Genomic DNA, 27,474 nt, shown 5'->3' with positions numbered 1-27,474 from the left:
AATGGCTAGTTGACGGTCTCCAATTTTAATTCTTTTGTTATATATAGAGACTATTGTCCAACCCCCCTGCAATGCAGGAACCACAACTAAAGAATCCCTGACAGATGGCCATCTAACCCTTGTTTAAAAACCTTGAATGAAAGAGAGCCCACCACCTTCTGAGGTTAGCTGTTATACTAGCAAACAGCTTCTATCCTCAGAAACCTCATCTTAATGTTTAGAACAAGCTAGAACTAGTTGGACAGTGTTCTCGAAGCTACTAACATGAGTTTGACCAAACTGCAGGCGACAGTGGAAGACAGAAGTGCCTGGCGTGCTCTGGTCCAGGGGGTCACAAAGAGTCAGACATGACTAAACGACTAAATAACAACAACAGAACTGTAAATCACTCTTAGTTTCTTACTCCAGTGGAAGCAACGTGGATCCATTCCCATTGGACTTGCTCACTGCACATCCAGCTACTGATAAAACGTAAAACTGGTGCTCTTGCTCATAACAATTCCCTTTGTCGCTCATACTTCATTATGCCCAGGAAAAGATGCTGATGTACTAGAACTCCAGGCAGATGTAGCCCATACCAAGACAAGTATTTTATTGCCACTTGGTGGGTAAAGCTCACCTGGGCCGCATGAAGGCAGTGTGGAGTGAGCCAGGAACTGAGAGCTGCGAGGGCAAAGAGCTCCACCAGGAGGCAAGAGCACAGAACAAGCCAGGGGTAAAAAACGCCAGGCCAGAAACGCAAGACGCGCTGGAGCTCCAGTAGATCTGGTCGCTCAAGGGAAGGGCAGCCGCTTTGAATGTAGAAGGTTCCAGGTTTCATCTCCAGCATATGTGCCAACTCTATGGGGCTGAGGACAGCTCAGCCCCCCCTCCCCAAAGTATACGGTGTTGGGGCTGGACCCCCCCAAAAAAAAAATCTTGAGGGGATGGGCCTTGCCAGGCCTCCCTGCAGTGACGGAGGGACTCACTGGGCCTCATGGCCTCCTTCCAACACTTGTGACATCACATGGGGGTGTTGCACGTGTGATGTCACGTGCACGCAATGAGCCCCCCCATTGTTGCACGGTGAAGGAAAGTTTTGTTTCTGCACATCACCCTAGAATGTTCAGTTCACCATGAGTTCATGAAAACATTGCATTCTGACTTGTTCTTAGTCTGACCTGTTCTTAGTGCTTGGTTGACCACATTTACGGATGAATGCTATATATTAATTACTAGTAATTGTTTAAGTCTTGCTATATCAATCACTAGTTATAGTTTAATAAGGAGGTTTCCATGCCTGTCTAGTTCTGTGTTCCCTTTCCCAGCCTTTAATCTATTGGTGATTAATGCTTATATGCAACCTTTGCTTTGTACTTGTGCTAACCAATCAGCAACAAGCACATATGTGGCAATGCTGTAATATTCAATAAAAGAGACTCCCCGAGACATGCTCGGGAGATGCCTCCCATATGACACCCGCCACTCATCTGTCGTTTATTTCAACCCAACTTGGTGCCTCTGATCCTCAGCATCTCCGTATAGGGCTGGGAGCTGCTGCAAGTCAGCATAGGCAATTCTGGACAGGCTAATGGTCTGACTCTGTATAAGGCAGCTTAGTATGTTCACTTCCTCCTATGTTCAAGCAAGGCTCAGCTTGGAAAGAAGTCCTTATATCCCTTCCTGCCCAACACAGAGCCAATGGCCAGCCTGGGCTGGGGAGGTGGGGTCAGGCCAGATTTGGAAAGTTCATCCCCAAAGGCCTGAAGCTACACTGCGAAACACACATGGCAGCGGTCAGCCGTTCCAAAAGCACTGCATATGTGCCAAGAGGACAATTAATTTATCTAGCGCTAGCCGCCATGTGCGTCCAGGGCACTTATCACCATCATTATTATTTATTAAATGTATTAGTTGTTTTTATGTCATGGCGACCCAGAGCCAACCCGCACACATTAGGCCTGGGGAGGGAGGTGATTAAAATATCCCACCCTCTCTAAAAGGTCATAAGTAGTTAAAAGCAAAAGGCCCAGTTAAAAAGGAATCTTTTTGCCTGGCGCCTGAAGATATGCAATGATGGTGCCAGGCGAGCCTTCCCAGGGACAGCATTCCGCAAGCAGGGAGCCACCAATGAAAAGGCCCTGCTCTTTACAGGGGAACACAAGCAAAAGATGCTGAGAAGCAACATCTGACACAACCAAGTGGAGCACTGGCACACAGCCCTCAATATCAGATTACACCCAAAGGATTCAACTGCCAGAGGTTTACAGCTGCTCGCCTCTGTCGGTGGGCCTGCCCCACAAGCAGCTTACATTTAGAGAGTGACGATGGAGATGAAAAGAAAGAACTCCACAGGCAAGCGCTGAAGGAACGCCAGCAATTTTGAAGCCCATATTTCAGACCAGGCTGGGCAAATAGCATGGCCATTCCCAACTTGGCACCTCAACCTGTCTTGAGCTGCAGTTTCCACCATCTCCGGGCAGCACAGCAGAGCTCCTGTCAGCTTGAGAATCATACGGCCAGGCTGTCCCGGGCTGATGGAAGTTGCGGCCCAAAACATCTGGAGGGCACCAGGTTGGGAGTGGTTGAAATAGTGTGTTGCTCACCTCCTATGAGCCCAACTTGCAGCTTGGCCACTAAGCTGCATCAACTGTGAAAGAGCTATGACAAAAATGTTCATGGAAGAAGGAAGTTTTGCACTGTGATCTGAAGAGAAAGAAAGAGGAAGGGCGTGCCAACGTAGGGGTTCACCCCCATCCAGCCCCCAGAAACTCATGTTAAGAGAGCCCACTGGACCCAGGAAAGAAGAAATGAAGGCATTTTCATTTGGCACACAAAAATAATTTGGAACTAACAGGCTCCTGCTAATTGAACCACCATCCTGCCTTGGCACACAGGGACCACCACAGCTTTTAACACAGATGCTTCCACCATTTTCATGTTGCACATTTCTCCCATTCCCCAACCTCCTCTCCCATTTGTACACAACACTTAAAGGTACTTTACCTTTGTGAGCTTGGGTTGAAACGGCTAAAGGAGCAAACTCATCCAGAAGGTCAGCAGCAGGATTAGAAAGCAGAGAGCAGTCAAGCAGGGAGTCCTCCCCAGTGAGAGAATCTGATCGTCCCCCGGTTAGCAAGCAAGAAAACAGTACAGAGAAGAGGAGGTTAGCAGTCACACCTGGCAAGCTGTCTGCTTGCAACTCATCCTGAGTTTGAATGTATCGGTTTTTAAAATCCTGGGCTGCAGTGGGGCCAAAATTAGTCGTTTTGAATGGACTCGGCATATACAAGCAGCCTCTGAACAAATAAATTGATTTCAGGTGGTGGTGGTGGTGGTGTTCTTAAAAATATCAGCTTAAAGGGCTTTGGGAGGTGCCTTGCTGCTTATTTAACAGCTCTGGATTTTAAGGAGTTGAAATTCAATGTGATAGGAGGATTACAGTTACAGCACTCTGGGCTGAACTGTAGATGCGACTGATTCTAATCTGTTAGCTCTGTGAGAGCGTGGTGTTGATAATGCCAAGGCTGCAGGTTGCAGAATGTTATGCTGTTTAATATTTTGCCTTATTTAAATGTGTAGCATTTGGAGAGAGGTTGTGCGCATATATATATGTGTGTGCGCGCACCCCAGAGGAGGTGTATGGATCTTTTTAAAATTTCAAATTAGCACTCTAAAGAAAAGTTCAGCTTGCAGGCAATGCCCCATTGCTGGGACTGGAAGACACAGAAGCCCACCCATTTCTTCATCATGATGTCACCAGCTTGACATCATGGCCCGCCTGAGCTCAAGCCCCCACCAACCTGCTCTGTTTGAAGCCACAGAGTCTGTCTGCGATGATATATGCTGTGACACAGGAGCCTCAAGGCCTGGGATGAGACTCTCAACTGTTAGTTCAGCTTTTCCTTTCCGAAGGCACAAAGGAACAGAGCAGAAGGCAAAGTTAGGTGAGGTTCAGAAGAAAGAAAGGAAGAGAAGGCCAGCCATAGCCTGAAACACTAAGCCCTGGACATCCTACTGCAGGCAGAGACATTCCAACACCTGGATTGCACTACTAAATGTCAGTTTAGTCTGAGGGTGATTTTCAAAGGGGTATTCCCATTGGCACAACTGTGCATTCCTGGGCACCCAGGAAAGCACAGAACAAGAAAGACCCAGCACACTGCCAGACCTGTGCAAGCCCAAACTTCCGAGTGTCAGTGAGGTTCCTTTCCAGACATACCTCTGACAGCATCAATGCCACAGCCATGGGAGGAGATTCCATGCCCCTCCTGTATGCAGAATCATGTGGGCAGGGACAACTGAAGGTTCTTTCAACCTGACCCTTTGGCCAGGCGAAGATGGTGCAGGCAGCAGGTCCCTGGAGACGCCCTGGGCAGCTCGTCCTGCCCACTGAGCTGTGGTATTCTGATGTATTCTGCACAGCAGAGCTTCTCTCGTTGCTAGGGATGCGTAGATGGAGCCTGTCAGGCTCACGTTCCTTATTGCCCCCATGTGCTTTCTAACACATGTAGACAAGTCTCAAAAACGGAAGCCTGCAGCCTAGACTCCTGTGATTCAGTTTCATTATAAGGCTTGGCTTTAACATGCCATGAAACTTTGGTAGCTGGTTCGATTTCTTCTTCCGGCAAATAGGCAGCTGGAAATAATTTGCTACTTAAAATGCTTAGGAAGGGTCTCTTTAGCTTTCCAAAAAGTGTCCAGGATTATGGCATGAATTGAACTGAAAAAAAGATGTGCTTGCAACACTGGTGGCTTAATGGCACCTTTCAAGATACATTTTGGGAAAAGGAACATCAGGTATATATTTATGGCTATTTAATACATGCAACAGCTTTAAAAACCCCAATTTAATTCTTAGCTTTGTGAAGGGAAGATATGACACAAGGGAGACCAGAGGATGGACTTAGGCCAGCCAGCCAGTCTTGCCTGGGCCCATTCAGGATGCTCTGGGAGCTTAGGCTTGCAAGGGCCAGAGGGTGTTTTGTATCCCGGGCTTTTAAGCCTTTGAGCAAGGGAAAGAATGCAGGAGAGAGAAACAAAAAACTGAGGAGAAAAGCCACTGAGGCTCCTCAAGAGCAAGAGAGACCCAGGCATGCCAAACCATTTCTAAGGATGCAAGAAGAAACACAGCTGAAATAGGTGGACGCATCATTTCAGAGCAGGAAAGTGGGGAGGGGTGAAGTGAGGCCCTTTGGTGGATCAGGGATGGATTAAGTTAGTAGATTGCAGAGAGGAGGGATAAATAGACAGTTCTCTGGATGGAAAGGAGTAGAAAGTGGAGTCTCCCAAGCATCAGTATTGGGACCTGAGCTTTTTAGCTTGCTCCTAACCATCTAGAGTTAGGGATGAGCTGTGAGGTAGCCAAGTTTGCTGACAGTGCTAAATTGCTCAGGCTCTTTAAAACAAAAAGAGATTGCGAAGAGCTGCGAAAGAAACCTCTCCAAACTGAAGAAATAGGCAGCAAAATGGCAAATGCAATTCAATGTAAACAGGTGCAAAGTGATGCACGTCAGGGCAAAAGGAATATTAATTTCACGTATAAGCTCATAGGGACTGAACTGTAGGTGAATGACTGGGAACGAGACCTCGGGGGTCATAGTAGATAGCTCAGTGAAGATGTCGACCCCGTGTAGGGCAGCTGTGAAAAAGGCAAACTCCGTGCTAGGGATCACCAGGGAAGGAACGGAAGATAAAGCTTCCAGTATCATAATACAGTACAATTAAGTAAATCTATGGCTCAACTGCATTTGGAATACCCGGTACAGTTCTGGTTGCCTCACCTTGGAAAGGATATTGTAGAGTTGGAAAAGGTTCAGAAAAGAACAAGCAAAATGATCAAGGGGATGGAGAGACTCCCTTATGACGAAACATGCGGGAGGCATATAAAATTATGCATGGAATAGAGAAACAGATTACAATTGGCATTGGCATTCTAGATACTTGGACAGACTTGCCTAAACTAAGCCACCTGGCTTGAGAGCAGTACATGTGAAAAGGATCTAGGAGTCTTGGTTGACCACAAACTTGACATGAGCCAACGGTGTGACGCGGCAGCTAAAAAAGCCAATGCGATTCTGGGCTGCATCAATAGGAGTATTGCATCTAGATCAAGGGAAGTAATAGTGCCACTGTATTCTGCTCTGGTCAGACCTCACCTGGAGTACTGTGTCCAGTTCTGGGCACCACAGTTCAAGAAGGACACTGACAAACTGGAACGTGTCCAGAGGAGGGCAACCAAAATGGTCAAAGGCCTGGAAACGATGCCTTATGAAGAACGGCTAAGGGAGCTGGGCATGTTTAGCCTGGAGAAGAGGAGGTTAAGGGGTGATATGATAGCCATGTTCAAATATATAAAAGGATGTCACATAGAGGAGGGAGAAAGGTTGTTTTCTGCTGCTCCAGAGAAGCGGACACGGAACAATGGTTCCAAACTACAAGAAAGAAGATTCCACCTAAACATTAGGAAGAACTTCCTGACAGTAAGAGCTGTTCGACAGTGGAATTTGCTGCCAAGGAGTGTGGTGGAGTCTCCTTCTTTGGAGGTCTTTAAGCAGAGGCTTGACAACCATATGTCAGGAGTGCTCTGATGGTGTTTCCTGTTTGGCAGGGGGTTGGACTCGATGGCCCTTGTGGTCTCTTCCAACTCTATCATTCTATGATTCTATGTTTTTAGCAAGTGCTGATAAGAATACAGCGAAGGCAGCTGCCTGATATCCACAGGGCAAGGAGATCCAGTGCTGCCACACTAAAATTTCAAATTCTTACGAACACTGGACAGGTATTACGTGGCACCTGTAACAATGCCAGTTTTGCCGATCAAAGAGGTCAAGTGGGCATATATGGAGTAAAGTAATCTCATACTTCTGTTTATCTGAGCTCAGCCAATGATTTGTCCCCCCCCCCCCCGCTAAGTTGGGGAACCTTTGGCTCTCCAGATGCTGCTGAACTACAACTCCCATCATTCTTAGCCATCATCCATGTTTGCTAGCGCCGACTGGAGCTGCAAGTTCAATAACATCTGGAGAGCCAAAGATTCCCCACGTCTGCCCAGTGAATGAACCTTTCCTGCCCTCCTGTATAATTTGAAGTCCATTTACATCAGGACTCTACCACCCCATTTTTGCTGCACATGTAGATCTGGCCTGAGTTTCCCACTTGGGAAGGATAAAAATGAGAGGAAGAAGTGATAGATTACAGAAAGATTACAGAATTAGTGGAACAAGGGAAGGGTATTTTTTGGCGTGATGCCCAGGGTGCAGGAGCTTCACATGTCTGATTTGCAGACTCAGCCATAGGTTAGTGAATTCCAAACACTGGACAACATCCTATGACCCTCTGTCTCCCAAAGTCACTTTTTGTGGGCTCTGGCTGGCTTGACCTCTGGGCACATGCTTGCTACGGTTCAAAACATGCAATGCTGGTGGGTCAACATGCAGGACAGAACACGCCAGAGAGGCTTTTCAGGATTTTACCATTCACAGCATCAGGGGTGCTACCGAAGGGATCAGCGAGAGGCAGGATATCAGGGAGGAGAAGTGCAGGCTCAGGAGATTTGAGGCCCTCAATCAGTTTTTCTAGCAGGGGATGGGGGGAGAGCAGGAAATGAGGAAGGAGAGAAGCAGAAAGAAATAAAGCAAAAATCACACAAAAATTGGTTAAAGCAGAACAGCAGTTGTTCAACAAGGTCAACAACGCACCTAACATTTAAAGGATTTCTATCAGGGTTATTTTCACCAATATATGCATTTAATTGCAGATGTGGATCCTTTGGTTAAGCATGCAACAACCTGAAAAGTCAGGGCCCTGGATTTTTCCAGCTGGTCCTTTAATAACTGAATCACATAAACAGAAACAAGACCACAGACACTTTTTGTACTTGTTGTCGCCTCCCCAAGGTGTCCCATTTAATTGGCTCATCGCAGTGAATGTTCTAGCATCCTTGCACTAAAACATCTTGATAGCCAGTAGAGAATTGGCCCAGAATTGTTGCTGACTCCTTTTCAAACACACACACACACAACCCCAAAGTGCCAAGCTAAACTATACAAATTAATCAATCTGCATTGCCTGTTCCTTTTAGTTTGAGTGTGGTGGGGTTTTTTTGTGTGTTTGTGTGTTTTTTGGAGACACACTGGATTTTTAAAATGTAGGATTTCAATTAACCTCTTAAGAGTGCTCAGTTTTCTAGGCACAGTCATACTTGACGATGTCTGGAATATGTCTGGAAGTTGGCATTTAACATAACTGATAGGAGAAAATCAGTAAAGGAATAAAAGGAGGTGTTAGGACTGCAAAAATCTCAAATGGCCATATTTCAACTGAAGCTGCCCCACCACCAGACAGACACAGACACAGACACAGACACAGACACAGACACAGACACAGACACAAACAGACAGACAGACAGACAGACAGACACACACACAACTTTTCTCTCAGCTTATCAACATGGAGAGAAGAAATAGTCCCAGTAAAAGTACATCATTGGCATTAGTAACTTTCTCCCGCCCTCCCCAACTCCACGTCTTCAGGAATGGGTGACCACGGCTCAAATGCACTTCTGTGTGTAAGGAGAGCTGCAGAATCCCAAAGGCATTCATGAAACACAGAAACCTGTAAACTGCATGCTCCTGTTTCTGTGCAAGTGCTGTGGTTAGTTCACAAAAACTTTGCAAAACAACCATGCATGGTATTAGCTACATCATAGAAAGATGAGTCACAAATCCTACAAATCGTTGCCCCCCTTTTATTGCACGTGGCCAAAAGAAAAGAATTAATCCTAGTTAATACCTAAGGCCAGGGGTGAATTGTCCAGTGGGATTATGGGCTGTGCACTTTCTGTGGTCTCACTCCCTGGAACGTATAGGGGAAAGTCCTATAGATGTCCCTTCTCCCTCCAAATCTGCCAGGGATGTTTTCAGCAACCTGCATGTTCTGCTACAGCAGTTTTATGGCAGATGTTCGGTTGTGACCTGGGACCTCATGCCACAGGGGAGCCTTGTCCAACCTGATGCCCTCCAGGTGTGCAAATTACATCTCCCATCAATCCCAGCCAGCATGGCAACCACAGGGGTCAGGCTTTGGTGCAGCATTTCAGAGCTTCTTCTTTAATTTCAGAGTTTTGCACCATCCTCATAATGTGCACAGAAGCTCCCAAAGTTGATTCAGTGCAGTAAAGCCAGAACCTCCCTTAATTTACACTCAAGCAGAAGCAGGTGCAATTATTGTCTCCAAGATCTCTTGAATATCTGCCATTGTCACACAGTGATAAGTGGCTTGACTTCTCTATTTGGGACTCTCACATCCCAGAAGCCAACATGATTTCTTTCTCTCTCTCTTTTGGCCTTTTGTCCCCCAAAGACAAAATGAATTATGCATTATGCAAATTATATTCCTAGAGGACTGCAATTAGTAGATTTGCATGAAGAGGGCTTTGAATCTCTCAACAGCTGTGTGCAAATTTTTCTCTGGCTGATTTGCTGTGTGTGTGCACATTTAAGTAACCAGGATCTGCATGAAAGGGGGGGATCTTAAAATGGACATGGGAATAAAAAAACCATACTGATTCCTCTTTTCCAGCCACTGGTGTAATTCAGCACTAGACCTGAAGCAACAAATTCAAAAAGTGCAGAATTCCAGCTGGAAAGGAAGAATTGGGAGCACATTTTAGAATGTGCTAATTCTCCCTTTGAAGTTAAAGCACCTGACCTCATGTGCACTGACAGGTGGGGTGTCGCACTCACTTGCCAAAGCGGCCTGTGGGGTGGGAGACTTTTGGATCCAGCCTGCTAACCAGATTCAGTTCCCCACCCCCTGGTGAATACGACAGCAGCCTTAGCATACAATTTATCTGGGAGTGTGACCTTAATGGGATGTGCTTCTGAACAAATGCATACAGTGATATCCTATCAGAGCCAGTGTGATGCTGTGGTCAGAGTAGGACCTGGGCCATGAAGCTCATTTATGGGGCGGGGCTTGGATGTCAGTCTTACCTATCTCACAGGGTTGTTTATGGAGATTAAATGAGATTAAAGAGGAAGGACCATGTACTCCACCTTGGGCTCTATGGAGAACAAGGTGAGATATAAATGCAATAAATAAGAATAAAATAAGTGATGTAAAAAAAGGCTAAACCAGGTGAGGGTAGCCAATGGGCCTCAAATTCTCAGTGAGTTAGGGACTTCACCTACATGTGAAGACAGGCTCTGGCGGTTGGGTGGGTCCAATGGTCAAGAATGTGATTTCTGCATGTGCTGTAGAGGGAAGTGAGGGGCAGATGGGGCTCATCAACCTGGGAATTATGAGAATGAAAACTCTGATCCTAAACCTCTGCTGCCTTCTGGGATTCAGGAGCAGAAAAGCCCTACACAAATCCAGGGTGGAGTCCCTAAGGCAGTTGGAGGGTGCCTTGTATGCCTCCTTCCAGCAACTCCTATAGCCAACCTGGTGCCAAACGTATTGCTCTGCTTTCCTTTGGACTACACTAGTAAGACCAAGAGGGGAGTCTTATCATCTGGGCAATCCAGGACCTCCATAAACACTGCCCAGGCTTGAGCCCCAGGGAGGTCATCAGTGTTGCTAATGGTGCTGTTTGACTTCACCCCTGGAGGTGCACTCCACTGTCTCTCAAGACAGATGAATACCAACAGCTACAAGATATAAAAAACAACAACACGGGGCTCCTGCTGAGAACAGGGGCTTCCTCTTCCACACAGAGAGAAGGAAAGGCAACAGAAGAAAGTTGTTGCAAGCTCCACCCCTCCTTATTCCCATCGGCTTTCAGGGGCTGCTGCTCCCTTTGTCAGCTTTGCAAAGCAGGTGGAAGGTGGATGTGAGTATTACTTTACCCTTGTGCAAGGTTGCAGTGGGCACGGTTAAGTCAGGTGGAGCTGTTTCAGCAAGTGACCTTGGGGATAAAAATATTTGCTTTTGCCACCTGGACTTCTCTTTTAAAACCACCCCATGCTGTCTGCATGTCCTAAACATCCAAAAATAAACAAACAGTGCACAAGTTACAGCAGGCATCCTTAATTAGGGTGGAAAAACGAAACTCTCCCAAAATGCAATTCAACCATTATTAATTATCACTTTGAATAATCAAGATGCACAAAACAAAAGACCACCCCATAGGCTTTTTGAGCATGTTACTCACTCTTCAACCATGGAAGGAAAGAAAAGGACAGCTATTTCAATAAAGCACACAGCAGCAGAGTCCTTTTCCTTGGACATCAGCTGGGGAAGAAAAACTATCTAGTAAGAATCCCGTCAAACAGCACGTTCAGAATACCAGGCTTAAGAGCAGCTTTTGCCAGCCTAGTGCCCTCCAAATGTTTTGGGACTATGACGCCCATCAGCCCTAGCCAGCACAGCTGTATAGCACTGCAGCTGATGGGAGAATGACCATGCTGGCTAGGGATAATGGGAGTTGCAGTACAAAACATCTGGAGGGCACCAATTTGGCAAAGGCTGGCTAAAGACCATGGGACCTTTCCAAGCAGCTGCTCTAGGTGGCTGTCTTGTTTTTAACCTTTGAGGCATCAACAAACCAAGGGCACGTGTTGTTCTCCAAAACAAGTCAATCCCATCTTAGGAGCTCATTACAAAGGGCGGCTAAAACTCTAGAAGGAGAAAGGAAAGCACATATTTCATGCCTTTTGTCTGTGAAATCCAAACACAGCTCAAGGAAAAAACTGAATCTGCTATCCAGAAAACACGCAATACTTCTTTTGCACTGCATAAATTATTTTGGATTTTGCTAGTCTTGGAGGAAGAGCAGAGAAGAACCATATTTTTCACTCTATAAGATGCACTTTCCCCCTCCTAAAAAGTAAGGGGAAATGTGTGTGTGTCTTATGGAGCGAATGCAGGCTGCGCAGCTATCCCTGAAGCCAGGAGAGCGAAAAATATGGTAGCTATGCTGTGGGACTTTGGAAATCTACCCATATGGCTACTAAGATTTCAGCAAGCAGTTCCCCCCACTATCCTTTCAAGCATATCTATACAGCTATAAGGACTATTTAAAAAAATTGCTTTGCAGGGCTGGGTGTAGGTGGGGAGATGAAAAAAGATTTTCTAGAAACAAAATTTTGCATGTAACAGCTATTGGCCTGATCATCATTCTCACCACTGGTACCTCATTTTATTTATGAAATAACAGGCATCAGAGAGAAGGGCTTGCAGTTCTGCTATGCTTTCATTTGACTGCAGCATATGTTGTTAAAACAGCAGCCAGAGAGGGAGAATCCCCTCGAAGGCTGTGAATTTAACCATTGATAGTGAAACTATGCTGGACTGGACATGCCAGCCAGTCACCGCCCTTACCTTTGCCTTGTGGCTGGGAGGGCTCATCCTCATGAGAAAAAAGAGGGGGGAGGAACTAGTGCCTAGTGCACAGAATTAAAAGCATTACCACACTCTGCAATGACTAATCAAGCAAGACAGTCTGCCATGAGCTTATTTTAAGGAGACTTGGCTCCCTTCCATTCAAAGGCAAGAGAAGATGAATGCCTTGAGCCTGAACTTCTCATTTCTCAGTATTTGAACAGATGCTTTGCCGTCACCTCTGTCCTTCTTGCAGCAGTTACATTTCCCTTAGCAGTTGCAGCCCATGAGTAGCGAATAAAGCACTATTTAAAAAATAAAAATAAAAGCCAGGTAACGCTGGGAACAGATCCCATGAAAACCCACTGATATGAAAGGAGAAGCAGAACAGGGTCCTTTCATCGAATTAATAGATTTTAAAATGTTCAGCTGGTACATATGGATTTATCCATCATTCTCTTCTTGCAACACTGCCCACCCCAGTAACTTCTGATGAGTCCCTGAGAGCCTGCCAGGCCAATATTTATAGGTTACCTAAGAGACAACATCCACTAATACATTTTCTACCATGATCTTAAAAGATCAAGGTCAAATGAACCCAATCTACCTTGAACCCAACCCACCCAAGAACCAAGTTAGGACCAGAAGGGTGCTCAGAGGAGCCCCTTTGGTAGCTGCTGGCAACCAGGTACCTCCAGGAAGCACACTGAAGCAAACAGGTGACTCTCAAGTCGTACTGTGAATGGTTCGATATAACACACCATCTGAATTCACTTACTGACATTTGTATACAAGGCCACCCAAACAGTCACTTTGGGTGGCAACACCTTTGAGTGGGATTCCTTCTGCTAAATCCCATCTTGTTTATGCAAGTCACAGTTACCTGGTGTATCTGATAGTGGAAGAGGAATGAAAGGATCGGGAACAGCCAGAAGTGGAGGGCTAGAGTCCAGGATATCTTTTGTTTTTTCAGCTGGGTGAGCAGCAACGGGGAAGTTAGGAAAGGAAGGAATGGGGAGAGGGAGGGAGAGAGGGAGAAAGAGAGAGAGAGCTGTCAAGCAAAGCACAGGAAGATGCCAAACATACCAAAGATGCATTGAAAAGTCATTTAATTGCCACATGAATCGGGGGGTGCGGCAGTATTACCCTCCCACCTCCATGGGACCCCTCCAGCAAGCTGCAGATATTATTCTGCCACTCAACCAAAAAGTTTATCAGTGAATTATTGGTGAGTTGATCCAAGGTCACAGTAGACCACCCACAGAACCAAAGTAACAGCTCTTCTTCCAAGGGCATCAGGTCATTCCACCCTCTCCAAATTCAACAGTTCACATGACGAGGATTAATTCATTATTCATATGTTCTGTTATCCTTGGGGAGGGCTACTGTGTTTCTTTGAGAGTGTCGCAACTGAGTGAAGTCTCTAAGTCAAGATGCATGGCTATACTATATTATTACTCTTAAAGGTAAAGGTAAAGGTACCCCTGCCCGTACGGGCCAGTCTTGACAGACTCTGGGGTTGTGCGCCCATCTCACTTAAGAGGCCAGGGGCCAGCGCTGTCCGGAGACACTTCCGGGTCACGTGGCCAGCGTGACATCGCTGCTCTGGCGAGCCAGAGCCGCACACGGAAACGCCGTTTACCTTCCCGCTGGTAAGCGGTCCCTATTTATCTACTTGCACCCGGAGGTGCTTTCGAACTGCTAGGTTGGCAGGCGCTGGGACCGAGCAGCGGGAGCGCACCCCGCCGCAGGGATTCGAACCGCCGACCTTTCGATCGGCAAGTTCCTAGGCGCTGAGGCTTTAACCCACAGCGCCACCTGCGTCCCATTATTACTCTTACCGACAGCTTTATACCACTATTCATTCAGTTTCATAATGGTTTATAAAACCATCCAATAAAAATGGCAAAATCAAATCGATAAAACCCTCAAAAAGCAGAGCAGAGGCAAGCAGCACCAGAAATCAAAGGCCCTCTGAAAAACATTGGACTTCTCCAAGAAGGCTGAGGATGAACCTCCCTTGGGGAAAAGTTCCAGAGCAATGGGGCTGCTGCACAGAAGACCCTGCTCCGTAAAAAAACAACAAAAAATTAAAACAATATAAAACAATCCCATATTCCCTGCTCCTTGCAATGGTTTATCTGGAACATACAGCGGGATTTCTACAGATGATCTTAAATGTAAAGAGACACCCCCTGAGATAATCAGAACTCAAGCAGTTTATGGCTCTAAGTGTCAAAACCAGCACTTTGAATTGTCCCATGATCAAATGGCAGCCAGCGCAGCTGCTTCAGGAGACAAGAGATGAGAAAACCGGCCCACAACTGTCCACAGGCGGACCTCTGAGTTCTGCATTACCTGAAAGCTGGAAGCACAACTCATATTTCAATGTTGTGGGCCCAACTCTACAGAGGGCCTACCTGCAAGAAGTTAAGACTGGCACCACCTGTAACTCAGTTTTTTAGGTGTCTGGTCAAAACTGTTTTATTCAAGTAGACCTTTGCACCCTGAATGCTGCTCAGATGTTTCCCTTTTTTCTTTTCTCGAGATTTTAAATTCCTGAAGTTTTAGACTTTGGAGCTTTAATTTGAGTTTTAAAATTTGTGCATTGTGTATTTTATTTTATTTTTGCTGTGAGACCTACATAGTAAAAAGCAGGATATGTTTTTAATAAATAAATAAATAAATAAATGAAGTTCCCAAACTATCTTCAAAGTCAGCCACACATACAGCACATTGCAGTTGGACAGCCTTCCTCAAACTGGTGGCTCCTGGAACTCCCATCAGCCCGAGTTGCCATGTTCTAGGATGATGGGAGTCCAAAAATGTCTAGAGGACAGTGGATTGGGAAAAGCTTAAGTAGCATAATCTTGAAGTCACTCCAGAATTTATGACAACTACCAGGTTTGTGTTTTATGGAGTATCCACCAAAGCTCTAAAAAACATCATTCTGGGCCACCGTTGCTGCTTCATCGCATTTAGCATTTAACATGAAAATATAGCAGGTAAAGCACACATTCAGGCTACTTGCCGACTATTCTTAAAGCCCTGTGCTCTTCTCCAAGGTGGTCTCAGCACACAGCAGGGGCTTCCAGCATCTCCAGAAACCAGCCAGACTCAATAAAAACCTGATCGTACTCCATGAGATTAGAGGCAGGACTGGACCTAGGCTGGTCAGCTTCTCTAAGCCTGCAGAAGGCACCCAGGTTTTAGAAGGAAGCTAATGAACTGCCCACTCCAGATGGAATCAAGTACAGCCCTTCCCGGGTCCCCACTTTTTCCACTTGTTGATTCATCTCTGAAGCAGGTGCTGCCCGCACTCAGCTAAGTGAATGAAGAGCCTCACAGCTTGAGGCTGAGTCCTGGCCTAACAACTACCCAGGACCACGAGTCCTCTCCAGGCACAGGGTAGACTGGAGTGTGCAGTGCCAACCCCTGTGAATGGCAGGAAGTAATAAGCCTCCCAATTGACCAGGCTTGGTACAAATGCCAAGAACCTGGTCCTTCTGCTTAGCCAACAGGGCAGCAGCCTCTGCCTGAAACACTGGAAATGGGGGTCACCTGGCCCAAACATAGCTGACCGACTTGCAGCTGAGGCCCTGTGCTCCCCTATCCTCAGCCTGGCCAGCCTCATAATGCCCACTTGTAGCCTGCCTTCCATCTCCCCTGATGGCAACTGAAAGAGACACAAGCAGAGTCCAGTATCAGCCTGACAAGCACTGCCTGCTTCCATTGGACAGACCTTCTGCATTGAATTGGTCAGAGCTGCAAATAACATCCCGTCCGGGCTTACCTGACACAGGTGCAAGAGAAGATGAGCCAAACGCATCTGCCTGTGTTGTGGAAGGAGCCGGTTGAAAGCCTGGGATCAGATTCTCTGCTGAGCTACCCAGCTTCTCTGGAAGTTTACCTGAAATTCCAAGTACCTGGTTATTTTTTTATATATATTTTATATAATTTAAAATACAATAAGAAACAACAACAAAATTCTGCCCTTTCTTGGGAAAAGGCATGAACAGCAGCTTGATGTTAGAACCGGTTGATAATGCATATTAAAGTCTCCAGTCCAATAGGTCTCTCCAGATGTTTCCATGTGTCTGTGGAGGTTCTCTCAATTGTCATGTCTCACATAGGAGATGAATGGATGCCACCTGTGGTGAAAGGATTCATCTTGTTTCTGGCCACCCTGACCAGCAAGGAGTCTTGGTTGACCACAAACTTGACATGAGCCAACAGTGTGACGCGGCAGCTAAAAAAGCCAATGCAATTCTGGGCTGCATCAATAGGAGTATAGCATCTAGATCAAGGAGTACTGTGTCCAGTACTCACCTGGAGTACTGTGTCCAGTTCTGGGCACCACAGTTCAAGAAGGACACTGACAAACTGGAACGGGTCCAGAGGAGGGCAACCAAAATGGTCAAAGGCCTGGAAACGATGCCTTATGAGGAACGGCTAAGGGAGCTGGGCATGTTTAGCCTGGAGAAGAGGAGGTTAAGGGGTGATATGATAGCCATGTTCAAATATATAAAAGGATGTCACATAGAGGAGGGAGAAAGGTTGTTTTCTGCTGCTCCAGAGAAGCGGACACGGAGCAATGGATCCAAACTACAAGAAAGAAGATTCCACCTAAACATTAGGAAGAACTTCCTGACAGTAAGAGCTGTTCAACAGTGGAATTTGCTGCCAAAGAGTGTGGTGGAGTCTCCTTCTTTGGAGGTCTTTAAGCAGAGGCTTGACAACCATATGTCAGGAGTGCTCTGATGGTGTTTCCTGCTTGGCAGGGGGTTGGACTCGATGGCCCTTGTGGTCTCTTCCAACTCTATGATTCTATGATTCTATGACCTGGCAGGTCAATTTGTTGGCCAGAGCAACAGACCATACCTGAGCACACCATGAGTCTCTTGACAGGCCTACTGCACAGCACCAACATTTAGCTATTTCTAAACAAGCAGCCACCTGCAAAAATGTCAACATCTCCCGATGAGATAAAACTTGGTTTGATTCATCTATTATTACTAACAAGCCAACAAAGGAGCTGGATTTATCTTTATATTACAAATTAATCAAGGACGTGGTTATTAAGTGCTCTTATGCATCATGAGTTGCTAAGCATATCTTGGAAATATTCCAAACCCCCCCCCCTGGATATTACTACTATTCATACTTATTGCAAGCCACAGCTAGACCTGGTTTCTCAGTTTTAAGGATCATCAACTAAGCCAAACAGAAATTCCACATGTTGCTCCTTCACTCTTACTAGGATTGTTCCTGATGCTTTTTTGGGGAGGAAACCGGTGCCAGTCACTTTGGTTTAGGCTACAATCATAAAAACATGCTAAGGAATAGTCCACACTGAACAGAGTGAGAATACCTCCAATCAAACAAGCATAGGTTTGCACTGTGAGAGAAACAACATACGGTATGTTTTTTGGTTGCAACTAGGATACCAAGAAATGCAACAATTGCATTTAAAAATCTTATGCCGCTGATGGTTCTGACAAAGCATTGAGGATAGTGAACTCTGGCTGGTAGCACAGTATAAACGCAACTGCCAGTGGACTCTCAGAACACTGGCCCACATCTGCTGATCACACTATGGATGATTTCAGGGGAAGTCTATTTCAAGTCTATTTCAGGAGAAGTCAGCCAGCAATGGTCATATATTGCCACCACAGCTGTTTCCCTCTGTAGCCTCAGAAGCCTGGAAGGTGAAACTGGAACCCAATAGTAAAATCAGCAAGTAGAATTATGTTGTGCCAAATTAACCTTGAAATATGAAATCTATCAAGTGCAGGGGATTGGACCTCTGTCTGACCGATTATGAGAACGCCAAAGGTCTTGATTTAGGCCACTGGACCAAGAGAGCCTTTAAAAAAGTCAGCTTGTCTGTTCCCAAGCAACAGCCAAGAAAGTTTTGGGAGGCCCTTCATCTTTAACAGCCTAGGCTGCCACAGCTTCCACTCTGAGAGCACTTTAGCCACTGCTGGATTGCACTAACCATCACTCAGTTTTGCAAAATCCTTGTTCAGCAGCTCCTCTGCTGTGAGCTTGAAGAAGTTGTCGTCATCAAAAGGGTTCCAGGTAGAGACATCTGGGGGATTGTAGACATTTTGCTGCGATGTCCTGGGGGATCCAGAAGGCGTTGTCGAGGCAGACCTGGAGGAAGCCATGCCGAAAAGGGAACAAAAACGGGACATTCAGTTGCCATCTTTATTTCCTAACGGCATTGCAATGTCTACAGGTGCTGTTGAATGTGTGCTGAATATGCAACTGGGTGGACTTTGAAGTTCAGCTCTGTGAGCCTGAAAATTGTCCACGCAGATCCATACAAGGAACTCCCCCCCCCCCCATTTACACACACACGGGCAAAACAAAAAGGGACAGAACAAGGTGTTCACAAGCTTTTCCAATTGTGTTTCAAATATACACAATTTCACTTAAACGCGTGGTGCCTTAGAACGTCACAATACACACCACAAAATGGGGGTTGCCTGTACTTTCACCTGGAAACCCAGCCCAGCCGTGAAGTTGGTCCACAGGATAGCTCCATATCTCAAAGGCAACCCGTACGCACGCGTGAGTGCGCACACACCCACACTCTTTAGTGTCTCTTCCCCAAACAGAGGCCCAGACAAAAGCCTCTTCAATCATAACATACGCTTTAAAAGAGGATTTGACAAATTCATGATGGAGGAGCATAGCAATGATGGCTATGCTCTGCCTCCACAGTCAGAGGCAGCTATGCTTCTGAATGCCAGTTTCTGGAAACCACAGAAAGGGAGGGTGTTCTTGGGCTCGAATCCTCCTTGCAGGTTTCCCACTGGCCTCTGGCTGGCCACTGTGAGAACAGCACTAGATGGGCGATTGGCCTGATCCAGCAGGCTCTTCTGGTGTTCTTACGTTAAGCTTAGTTGCTAGCCCAGGGTTATAGATGCTCCTCTTGCAACTCAAGCACACTCCTCTATTCGTTCCAAGAGCAACAGCAGGAAGGCTATTAGGACATGGCGCGAGAAAAGCAGAGAGGCAGGCTGCCCCACATCAGAACAAAAAGTAAAGAGAATCAAAATGCACAAAGGGTCATTTAGCAGGAAGAAGAGACACCCCCCCCCCCAAATACATACTTGGACTTGTTGAGGCTGGCCTCAGCAGCTGCTGCCTGCAGAAGCTGTGTTGATTTGCTGGCTGGGACCCCGAAGACAGTGCTGTGTGTCACGTCACTCAGGATCCTCCGGTGTCCCGCTCGCTGAGTCTTGGGGGAGGACGGGGGAGTGAGGGAGCCCACCTTCTGCCCCTGAACAGCTGACGGTGGGGTGGTGGGGATCCTTTGATGTCGTGGAGGCGCTTGCTGGGGGGGGGGGGAGGAGAGAAAGTTACCGAGTTTATTTCCTTAACCACAGGAGTTGCAGAGCTGTTTCGTAGAAGCAGAAGGGACAACCCAAACTCTGCATTCTGTCCCAGTGGCAGGGAGGAGGGCAAAAGGGAGAGAGGATAAAAATAGAAGGTAGACCCCTTTCGGGCAAAAATGTAAGACCCAGAACTTTACTCCCTCAACATGTTATTCAGCCAAACCTAGAAGACTAACACACCAGAAGAGAGACCTTCACGCACACAGCATCTCCAAGCCACAACAGTTCGCTCACAGAAAAGGCAGCATGGTGCAGTGGTTAGAGTGTCGGACTAGGACCTGGGAGACCAGAGTTCAAATTCCTACCCAACCATGAAGTTCACTGGATGTCTCTCTCAGCCTAGCCTACCCCACTGGGTTGTGGTGGGAATTAAATGAGGAGAAGGAGAACCATGGGCACAACTTTGAGCTCCTGGCAGCCCTTCTGTTCCTTTTTTAAAATTAGTTTTTATTAAATATTACAGGAAGATAAAAAGAAAAAAAGAAATAGAAACAAAAAATCAATACATAACACTGTAAACACATTTGTCTATGTATTTTCCAACATGCAGACTAGAAAAGAGATGAAATATAAAAAGGGAAAAAAACACTTTTCATAATCAATACTACCAAATTTATACTTCAAACATTACAATATATAAATCCTAGTTAAAATATTCTAAAAGGCTTCCACCGCATTCACCACACGTCTCTTAGTTTCTAGTTCACCTTTACATCTGTTCTTCAGTCACTTCCTTTCCTTAAGTTCTTTCATAGTCTATCAAATCTTTGTGTTCTCTATAATTCTTCACAAGCCCTTCTGTTCCATACACTGAAACACTGGCCTGCTTGCCAGACACAGAAACTGGATTTCTCAGGATCTCAGCTTTTTTTATTTCCCCCAGAAAACCTTCTAAAAATCGTCATGGCTGAAGAAAGGTCCAAAATGCTCAAGGGGTGACTGCAAGACAGGAGCCTCACAGATTCAAGTCATACTGACCTGTCTTACAAGGTTGTTGTAAAGACTCTTACTGTTGCTTTATTCTTTTCTATGCTCTCTTTCAATATAAATATTCTCAGCAGGGATTTGAGCCTGGCTTTTTCTGGCCTACTCACTTCACCACACTGACTTAACAGAACTTGCAATCCTGAAAATATATCTATAATATAAAGAGGAGCGAACAGAATGGGATGTTTACACCTTTTGGAGGCTTGGGTTATTTTTTCCCATCATATTTCAGCTTTCCCCCCAAATACCGCAACAAATATTAGTTTGAAATGATGTTGTGAATATATTTGTGACAGAAATAACCAACCCTTTTATGTTCACCCGGCCCCATTTTATTAACATGAATAATGGGGGGGGGGGGAGTCCCCCCAATAATTCTTAATCCTAGAGTGCTCTCTCCAAATCTGCTCCCCAAACCAGTTGGTTACCAATAAATCTGGGTATTACAGGAAAGAAAATGTGTGGCAAGAATAACCTGGTATAAATACAGTTTCAGCTGGAAGGCATTTACTGTAATTTATTCGTATGCTGTGCATCCTTTTCCTTTAAACAACAACCCCCCTCCACAACAGTCAAAGCAGCTGCATTTCAGGACAAAAAGAAACAATGAGGAATGATTACACTTGAATAGTAATGAAGTGTGTGTGTGTGTGTGTGTGTGTGTGTGTGTGTGTGCAGCAGGAGAAGGCGGATGTGAAATTTCATTCTCAAGTATCTGCAGTGATGGGGGATCCCTGGCAAATTTCCACTCCTTTTATACTTTAGGCAGCTGCTCCACTCGCTACAGGGAAAACCCTGGTTCTCATTAAGTGAAAAAGCACTTATTTGGGATGAATGCATACATTATAGTCATCAAATGGAGGATTTGTAATGTTTGGTCATGAGTACACTGGAAACAAGGATTGGGTTTAAGATGCAACCTCTTCTCCAACTTGTTCGCCCGACAAAAATCCAGAGCAGCAGAAAGGAGCCACTGGGTCACCCATGGGGGGGTTTAAATACCTCAGGATAACCTTAACAGCTGATCTCAAACAATTAAATCAAAGAAATTATAAGCTCTTGCTCAAAACGATAAGTAAAAAACTCTCAAAATGGAAGTGCACAAGCCTTGGTCTGGCTAGGTCATTTCGCAGCTATAAAAATGCCAATTCTACTAAAATTATCTTTCCTGTTTCAGGTTTTACCAACATACATCTCTCCTGCTATGCTTAAAAAATGGCAAAACAAATTACTTTCTTTTACTTCATTAGGAAAAAGAGCCAGACTCAGTCAAAAAATATTATTTAGACATAGGAATAAAGGGGGGTTAGGAATACCCAATCTTGAACTATACTACGAAGCTTTCCAAATTAAACCATTGATACCTCTCATTAAAGGTAAAGTAGATATTCCATGGATAAAGATAGAAAGATAGAAAGTGGCCACACAAGACTATCAGTATATGCTCTGCCCTTCATGAAGGAACAAGAAAAGGTGGGCAAACCCATTTTTAAAAGTATAATTAATGGCGTGGCGGAATTGGAACTTAGTATTGGCTCCTAGGACTTCACTACTGATGCCTCTGCTAGATCACCCCTCATTTAAACATGCAGACAAATATAACCAACTCCTACATCTTGAAACAAATGGTTTGTATAGAATTAGAGATATGTTTGTAAAAGCTAAAGCATTTTTAAAAGAGGGCCTGGTGGCAAAGGCAAAAGGGATAAAACGGTCCTGGCTACATCTGTATCAACAGATCAGTGGCGTAGCGTGGGTTGTCAGCACCCGGGGCAAGGCAAGTAATTTGCACCCCCTAACCCATGGATTTGCGCCCCCTAACCCTAACCCCCAGATGTTGCGCCCGGTGCGGCCGGCCCCCCCTGCACCCCCCATGCTACGCCACTGCAACAGATAAAGTCCTTTTGCACTTTTGCAAAGTATCTGGAATGAAGGGGTGAGGGTTTGAGACCCCTGACACCTTTTGAATCACTGTGTAACAGACCTAGCCATGACACAAAAGGGGCATTCTCAATGATATATGGTATTACATTAGAAAGCTTTGCAGGAAACGCAGAAGATATTCGAATGAGATGGGAGACGGACATATGAATTTCAATAAGTGAAAAAGCATGGGAATCAATATGGCAAAATCCATCTTTAAAAACAATTTTGGATCGCCTCCAGGAAATTTCCTTTAAAATTATCTTTCAGTGGCATTGGACCCCCACACGCCTTGCAAAGAAAAATCCTTTAAGCTCACCATTATGTTGGAAAGGCTGTAGAGAACAAGGTTCCTATTTTCATGTTTGATGGGAGTGTACCATAGTTCATGCCTTTTGTGGTAAATTTTTAACCTGACCTCCAAAATCACTAAACAATCTATCCCTTTTAATTCAGCACTTGCCTTATTATCATTAAATTTGACCCCACATTCTACCCTTAAACGTAAGAATTATTTTTCTTCCTGTTCACAGGAGCTAGACTAGTTATTGCCCAACAGTGGAAGGAAACTTCTAAAATACCAATAGAGGCTTAGGTTAATAACATCTGAAGCATTGCTCTATCAGAACACCTCACATACCATAGCAGCTAATCAAAGGCATCTCCAAAAAAGATACATTTGACACGATCTGGTCTCCCTTTTTCTCTTTTACTGAAGAACAGGATATTTTAATGCCACCATCATCACAGAGGTGTCTGTGGAAGGGATATAGTGATAAAAAATGTATTGTATTGTAAATGTATTGTAACTTTTGAATAAATGTGTTTGGGGTTTTTTTAAAGGAAAAAGAACTACTGTTGCACCCACCTGCAGCCTTTTGGTGCCAAACCAGACAGTTTTTTCTATGTTCACCTTTGAAAGGATGAATCACAGTTTTCTGTTCAGGATTCATTAAGAATCTCCAGAAATTTGCAAAGTGATGTGCAGGCAAAAAGAAAAGAAAAAAGGGAACCACTGGCCCACAGTTACCAGTGTCTGAGCAAGGATTTCATTCTGGCTCTTTCTCTCTCTCTCTCTCTCTCTCTCTCTCTCTCTCTCTCTCTCTCTCTCATCTGCTCACAGCCTCTCCTGCACTGCCCCATCACAATTGTCGTGCCCCCTTCTCTGCAGCAAAGTGTTGAATTCCATCCTTTATCTAATGATTAATCAGGGCTTTTTTAGCCAGAACTTGCTTGAACTCAGTTCCAGCATCTCTGTTCACGGGGAGTTTTAAGCTGCATAATTATGACCCTCCAATTCTTGATGGACTATAACTCCCAGCGGGCCCGGCCAGTAGTCAGGGGATGATGGGAACTGTAGTTCAACAACATGCGGAAGACCACAGATTGCCCATCTCTCGAACACTGTTGTATGAAACACAAAAGCATGGCCAGGAAAGGGGATAATAACCTTAGTTGGATCCGCACTAATGTAAATTTCCCTCCACTCTTAAGCATGCATTGAAGCAGTTGAATAAAAATGCATGCTTCTGTTTGTGTTCAGAGAGGGAAGGAGAAAGAAGGGGTAAATATGAGCATCTGCAAAGAAGGAGAAACTGAAGACAACACTGGGGTTCTTACCTGTTTTCACAAATTACCTCTGAGGCTTGAATATCATTGTTAGTCTGATACCATTCATCATTTTTAGTTGCTGCTTGTTAACAGTGTTTTATAGGCTGTAATTATTTCACTGATTATTTGTTAAATACTCAATATGATTTATGCTCTACTTGCGATGTTCCATTATGTTCTATTAAGTTACTGCTATTTATTGTTTGTAAGCTGCTTTCTAGTTACTGCAAGAGGGACACGGGTGCCGCTGTAGGTTAAACCACAGAGCCTAGGACTTGCCGATCAGAAGGTCGGCGGTTTGAATCCCCGCAACAGGGTGAGCTCCCGTTGCTCGGTCCCTGCTCCTGCCAACCTAGCAGTTTGAAAGCACATTAAAGTGCAAGTAGATAAATAGATACCACTCTGGCGGGAAAGTAAACGGCGTTTCTGTGCGCTGCTCTGGTTCGCCAGAAGCAGCTTAGTCATGCTGGCCACACGATCCAGAAGCTGTACGCTGGCTCCCAAGAAAGCGAGATGAGCGCCGCAACCCTAGAGTCGGCCACGACTGGACCTAATGGCCAGGGGTCCCTTTACCTTTACCTTTTAGGCTGCTTTGAGATTCATTTGAACGAAAAGTGGCACAGAAATCAAATCAGGGTCTTCTGGACGTGGCCACATTCGCTCCTTCCCTGCTGCCCACCAACATGTGAAGTGGGGAGGGGCCGTGGCCCAGTGGCAGAGGATCTGGAAGAAGTAAGCAAGCAACACTGCAAAGCCAACCAAAGGTTCCTCCCAACCCTTACCGGATGATCCTGCACAGGGACTGGCTGTGCCGCCACCTGCTGCACCTGCGGTTGGGGCAGGATCTGAGCCGACGGCTTCTGTTGCCCTGCAGCTGCTTTCTGTGGGACGGGTCCCTGTTGTGCCAGCAGTTGCTGCTGCTGCTGCATGTAATTCTGCACAGGCTGCGGTTGCACTCCCTGCTGCGCTACTGGAAACTGTGGCTTCACTGGCGGCTGCGGTGCCTGGGGTGCCACTTGGATCTACAACACAGCAAGCAAGCATTCAGAACCCTTCCTTACGACCAGCTGCAATCTTTTGCACTTCACATGCAATGGAGTAAGAGCGTCTCCCCAAATTCACCTTCCCTTGTTACTGGGTTGTTGCAACATGCTCTGTGTTGGGCTGCCTTTGAAGATGACTTGGAAACTTCTGTTGGTCCAAAAATACAACAGCAGCCAGATTTCTGGCTGGCGTTCCATCTGGATCTCGTATAACTCATTTTGAAGCAGCTGCACTGGTCGCCAGTTGGTGATTAAAGCCCTGAACGACTCAGACCCCAAACACCTGAAAGACCATCTCCTTTCCTACAGAACCTCTCGGGTGCTGAGATCGGCAGAGAAGGACCTCTGGGCAGCCCTTCCGACTTCAGAGGCTTGGTGTGGTAGTGGCCCAGGGGGAGAAGACCTCCTTTGTGGCAGCCCCAAAACTGTGGAACTCCCTCTTTGCAAAGGTGAGCCTGGCACCTCCATTCTACAGTTTCCGGAGAATGCAGAGGACGCACCTCTTTACCCTGGTTTCAGACACTTGAGGTCTATACTTTTAGGACTCAGCTTATCTTTATAGTTCTAAGTTGTTTCAAACTGTTTTACATATTGTGTTTTAATGCTTTAACCTGCCCTGGAACCTTAGGGTGAAGAGTTGGAAATAATAAATCAAACAAACAAGCAAGCAAGAAATCTCGAAGCGGCCCAAATGCAGGGCTCACAAAGTACTACAGTGGTACCTCGGGTTAAGTACTTAATTCGTTCTGGAGGTCCGTTCTTAACCTGAAGCACCACTTTAGCTAATGGGGGCCTCCTGCTGCTGCCGCGCCGCCGCAACAAGATTTCTGTTCTTATCCTGAAGCAAAGTTCTTAACCTGAAGCACTATTTCTGGGTTAGCGGAGTCTGTAACCTGAAGCGTATGTAAACCCAAGGTACCACTGTATATACTTAAGTATTCTTAGTGCATTATATTTGATTCTATGTGCTCAAACAGAGGCTCAAATTTGCAAGATATGGGGTGGTGGGGCTTTCATTTTGTTAATACCTTCTGCACCCACTCCTTGTCTCATATATTTTCCCTATGACCACACAAACGCATTTGAAAGATTCCTTTGACTCCCAAAATGGAGACTCAGAGATCTGCCCTTGGGTCCTTGGACTCAACCTCCTCTCTGCTCCCAAGTCGCAACTGCCTTGAAATTCCTGTGAAGAGAAAAGAAAAGCAGCCACCCCCCAAACAGTCTCACCTGTTGAACTTGCAGGGGAGGCTGCTGCGGCTGCGGCTGAGGTCCTTGGGGCTGATAAAATGTGGCTGGCGGCTGCGCTGGCGGCTGTTGCTGCTGCTGCTTTAGGAACAGCTGATGCTGTGGGGTGGCGGCCTGGGGCTGAGCTGGAGGGGCTTGCGGTTGGGAGGCAGCAGGCGGCTGTACAGGGGGCGGCTGCTTAGGCTGAGCTTGCGGGAGAGGCGGAGTCGGCTGAGGCAGGGCTTTCGGCTGTGGGACGCTGGTAGGGAGGGGGGCCTGGCCCCCAGCCAAAGCCGCTGGAGCAGCAACTGCAGAGCAAGAGGAGAGGTCAGAATGCATCCGTTTCCTTTACTCCTGTCCCCCCCCCATTTGTGTACTTTTTATTTAAACACTTAAATGCATAAATATTTAGCTACAGATAGGTAGCCGTGTTGGTCTGCCATAGTCAAAACAAAAAAAAAAAATCCTTCCAGTAGCACCTTAAAGACCAACTAAGTCAGTTCTAAATATTTAGCTGTGATTCTTGCACTGCAGGAGTTGGGTTAGATGACCCTTACATACACTTCTGTGATTCTATGAAGTGAGGATGGATCAAGGGGCTGGAATATAAAAGAAGGACAAGGGAGGCTAGAATAGGCAACCAATGGAAGAAAGGGAAAGAAAAGCAGATGCCTTGTTTTTCAATAGTTTGCAACCTAATCTTCAAGAGAATTATGGTACGATCTCATCTTGCATGCATTTAACTTGCACAATTTCAACCATACGCGGTTGAAGGAGGGTTGGTTGAAATTGCACATGTTAAATCCAAGCAAGTGGGAGAGGTTAAAAGGTACTTTCACGCTGGGGATGCTTGAGGTTACCGGGCGCAAAAGCAGCTTTTAAGCTCTCCATCTTGCTTACTGGGCAAGGCCCGCTTTGCGGCATGGGCTCAGGGAGTACAGAGGACTCTTTCTACCTCGACCCGCTGGCTCCAA

At 45.8% G+C, this 27,474-nt stretch overlaps 2 protein-coding genes across 10 annotated transcripts in view; one reads left to right on the top strand and one right to left on the bottom strand.

Annotated features, from left to right (window-relative positions):
• Positions 1-27,474, bottom strand: part of AAK1 (AP2 associated kinase 1) — a 111,426-nt gene that overhangs the window by 24,596 nt on the left and 59,356 nt on the right. For 4 of the 9 annotated variants that reach the window (XM_083753151.1, XM_083753150.1, XM_083753154.1 and 1 more), the window contains exons 12-20: positions 26,504-26,808; positions 25,013-25,252; positions 19,425-19,648; positions 18,302-18,459; positions 16,097-16,213; positions 13,187-13,276; positions 7,455-7,556; positions 3,783-3,884; positions 2,986-3,096 (exon numbers count right to left, since the gene is read on the bottom strand). In XM_083753151.1, coding sequence (XP_083609277.1) covers positions 2,986-3,096; positions 3,783-3,884; positions 7,455-7,556; positions 13,187-13,276; positions 16,097-16,213; positions 18,302-18,459; positions 19,425-19,648; positions 25,013-25,252; positions 26,504-26,808 — 1,449 coding nt within the window. The remainder of the gene's footprint in view (positions 1-2,985; positions 3,097-3,782; positions 3,885-7,454; positions 7,557-13,186; positions 13,277-16,096; positions 16,214-18,301; positions 18,460-19,424; positions 19,649-25,012; positions 25,253-26,503; positions 26,809-27,474) is intronic. The other 5 variants (XM_083753155.1, XM_083753157.1, XM_083753153.1 and 2 more) reach the window with 4 other exon arrangements.
• Positions 1-27,474, top strand: part of ANTXR1 (ANTXR cell adhesion molecule 1) — a 268,335-nt gene that overhangs the window by 226,869 nt on the left and 13,992 nt on the right. The window lies entirely within an intron of this gene.

This window comes from Podarcis gaigeae, assembly GCF_964106915.1.
Source record: "Podarcis gaigeae genome assembly, chromosome: 8".
In the NCBI taxonomy this organism is placed as follows: domain Eukaryota; kingdom Metazoa; phylum Chordata; class Lepidosauria; order Squamata; family Lacertidae; genus Podarcis; species Podarcis gaigeae.
Note: the sequence above shows the minus strand (reverse complement) of the source record. Positions and strands in the feature narration are given on the sequence as shown.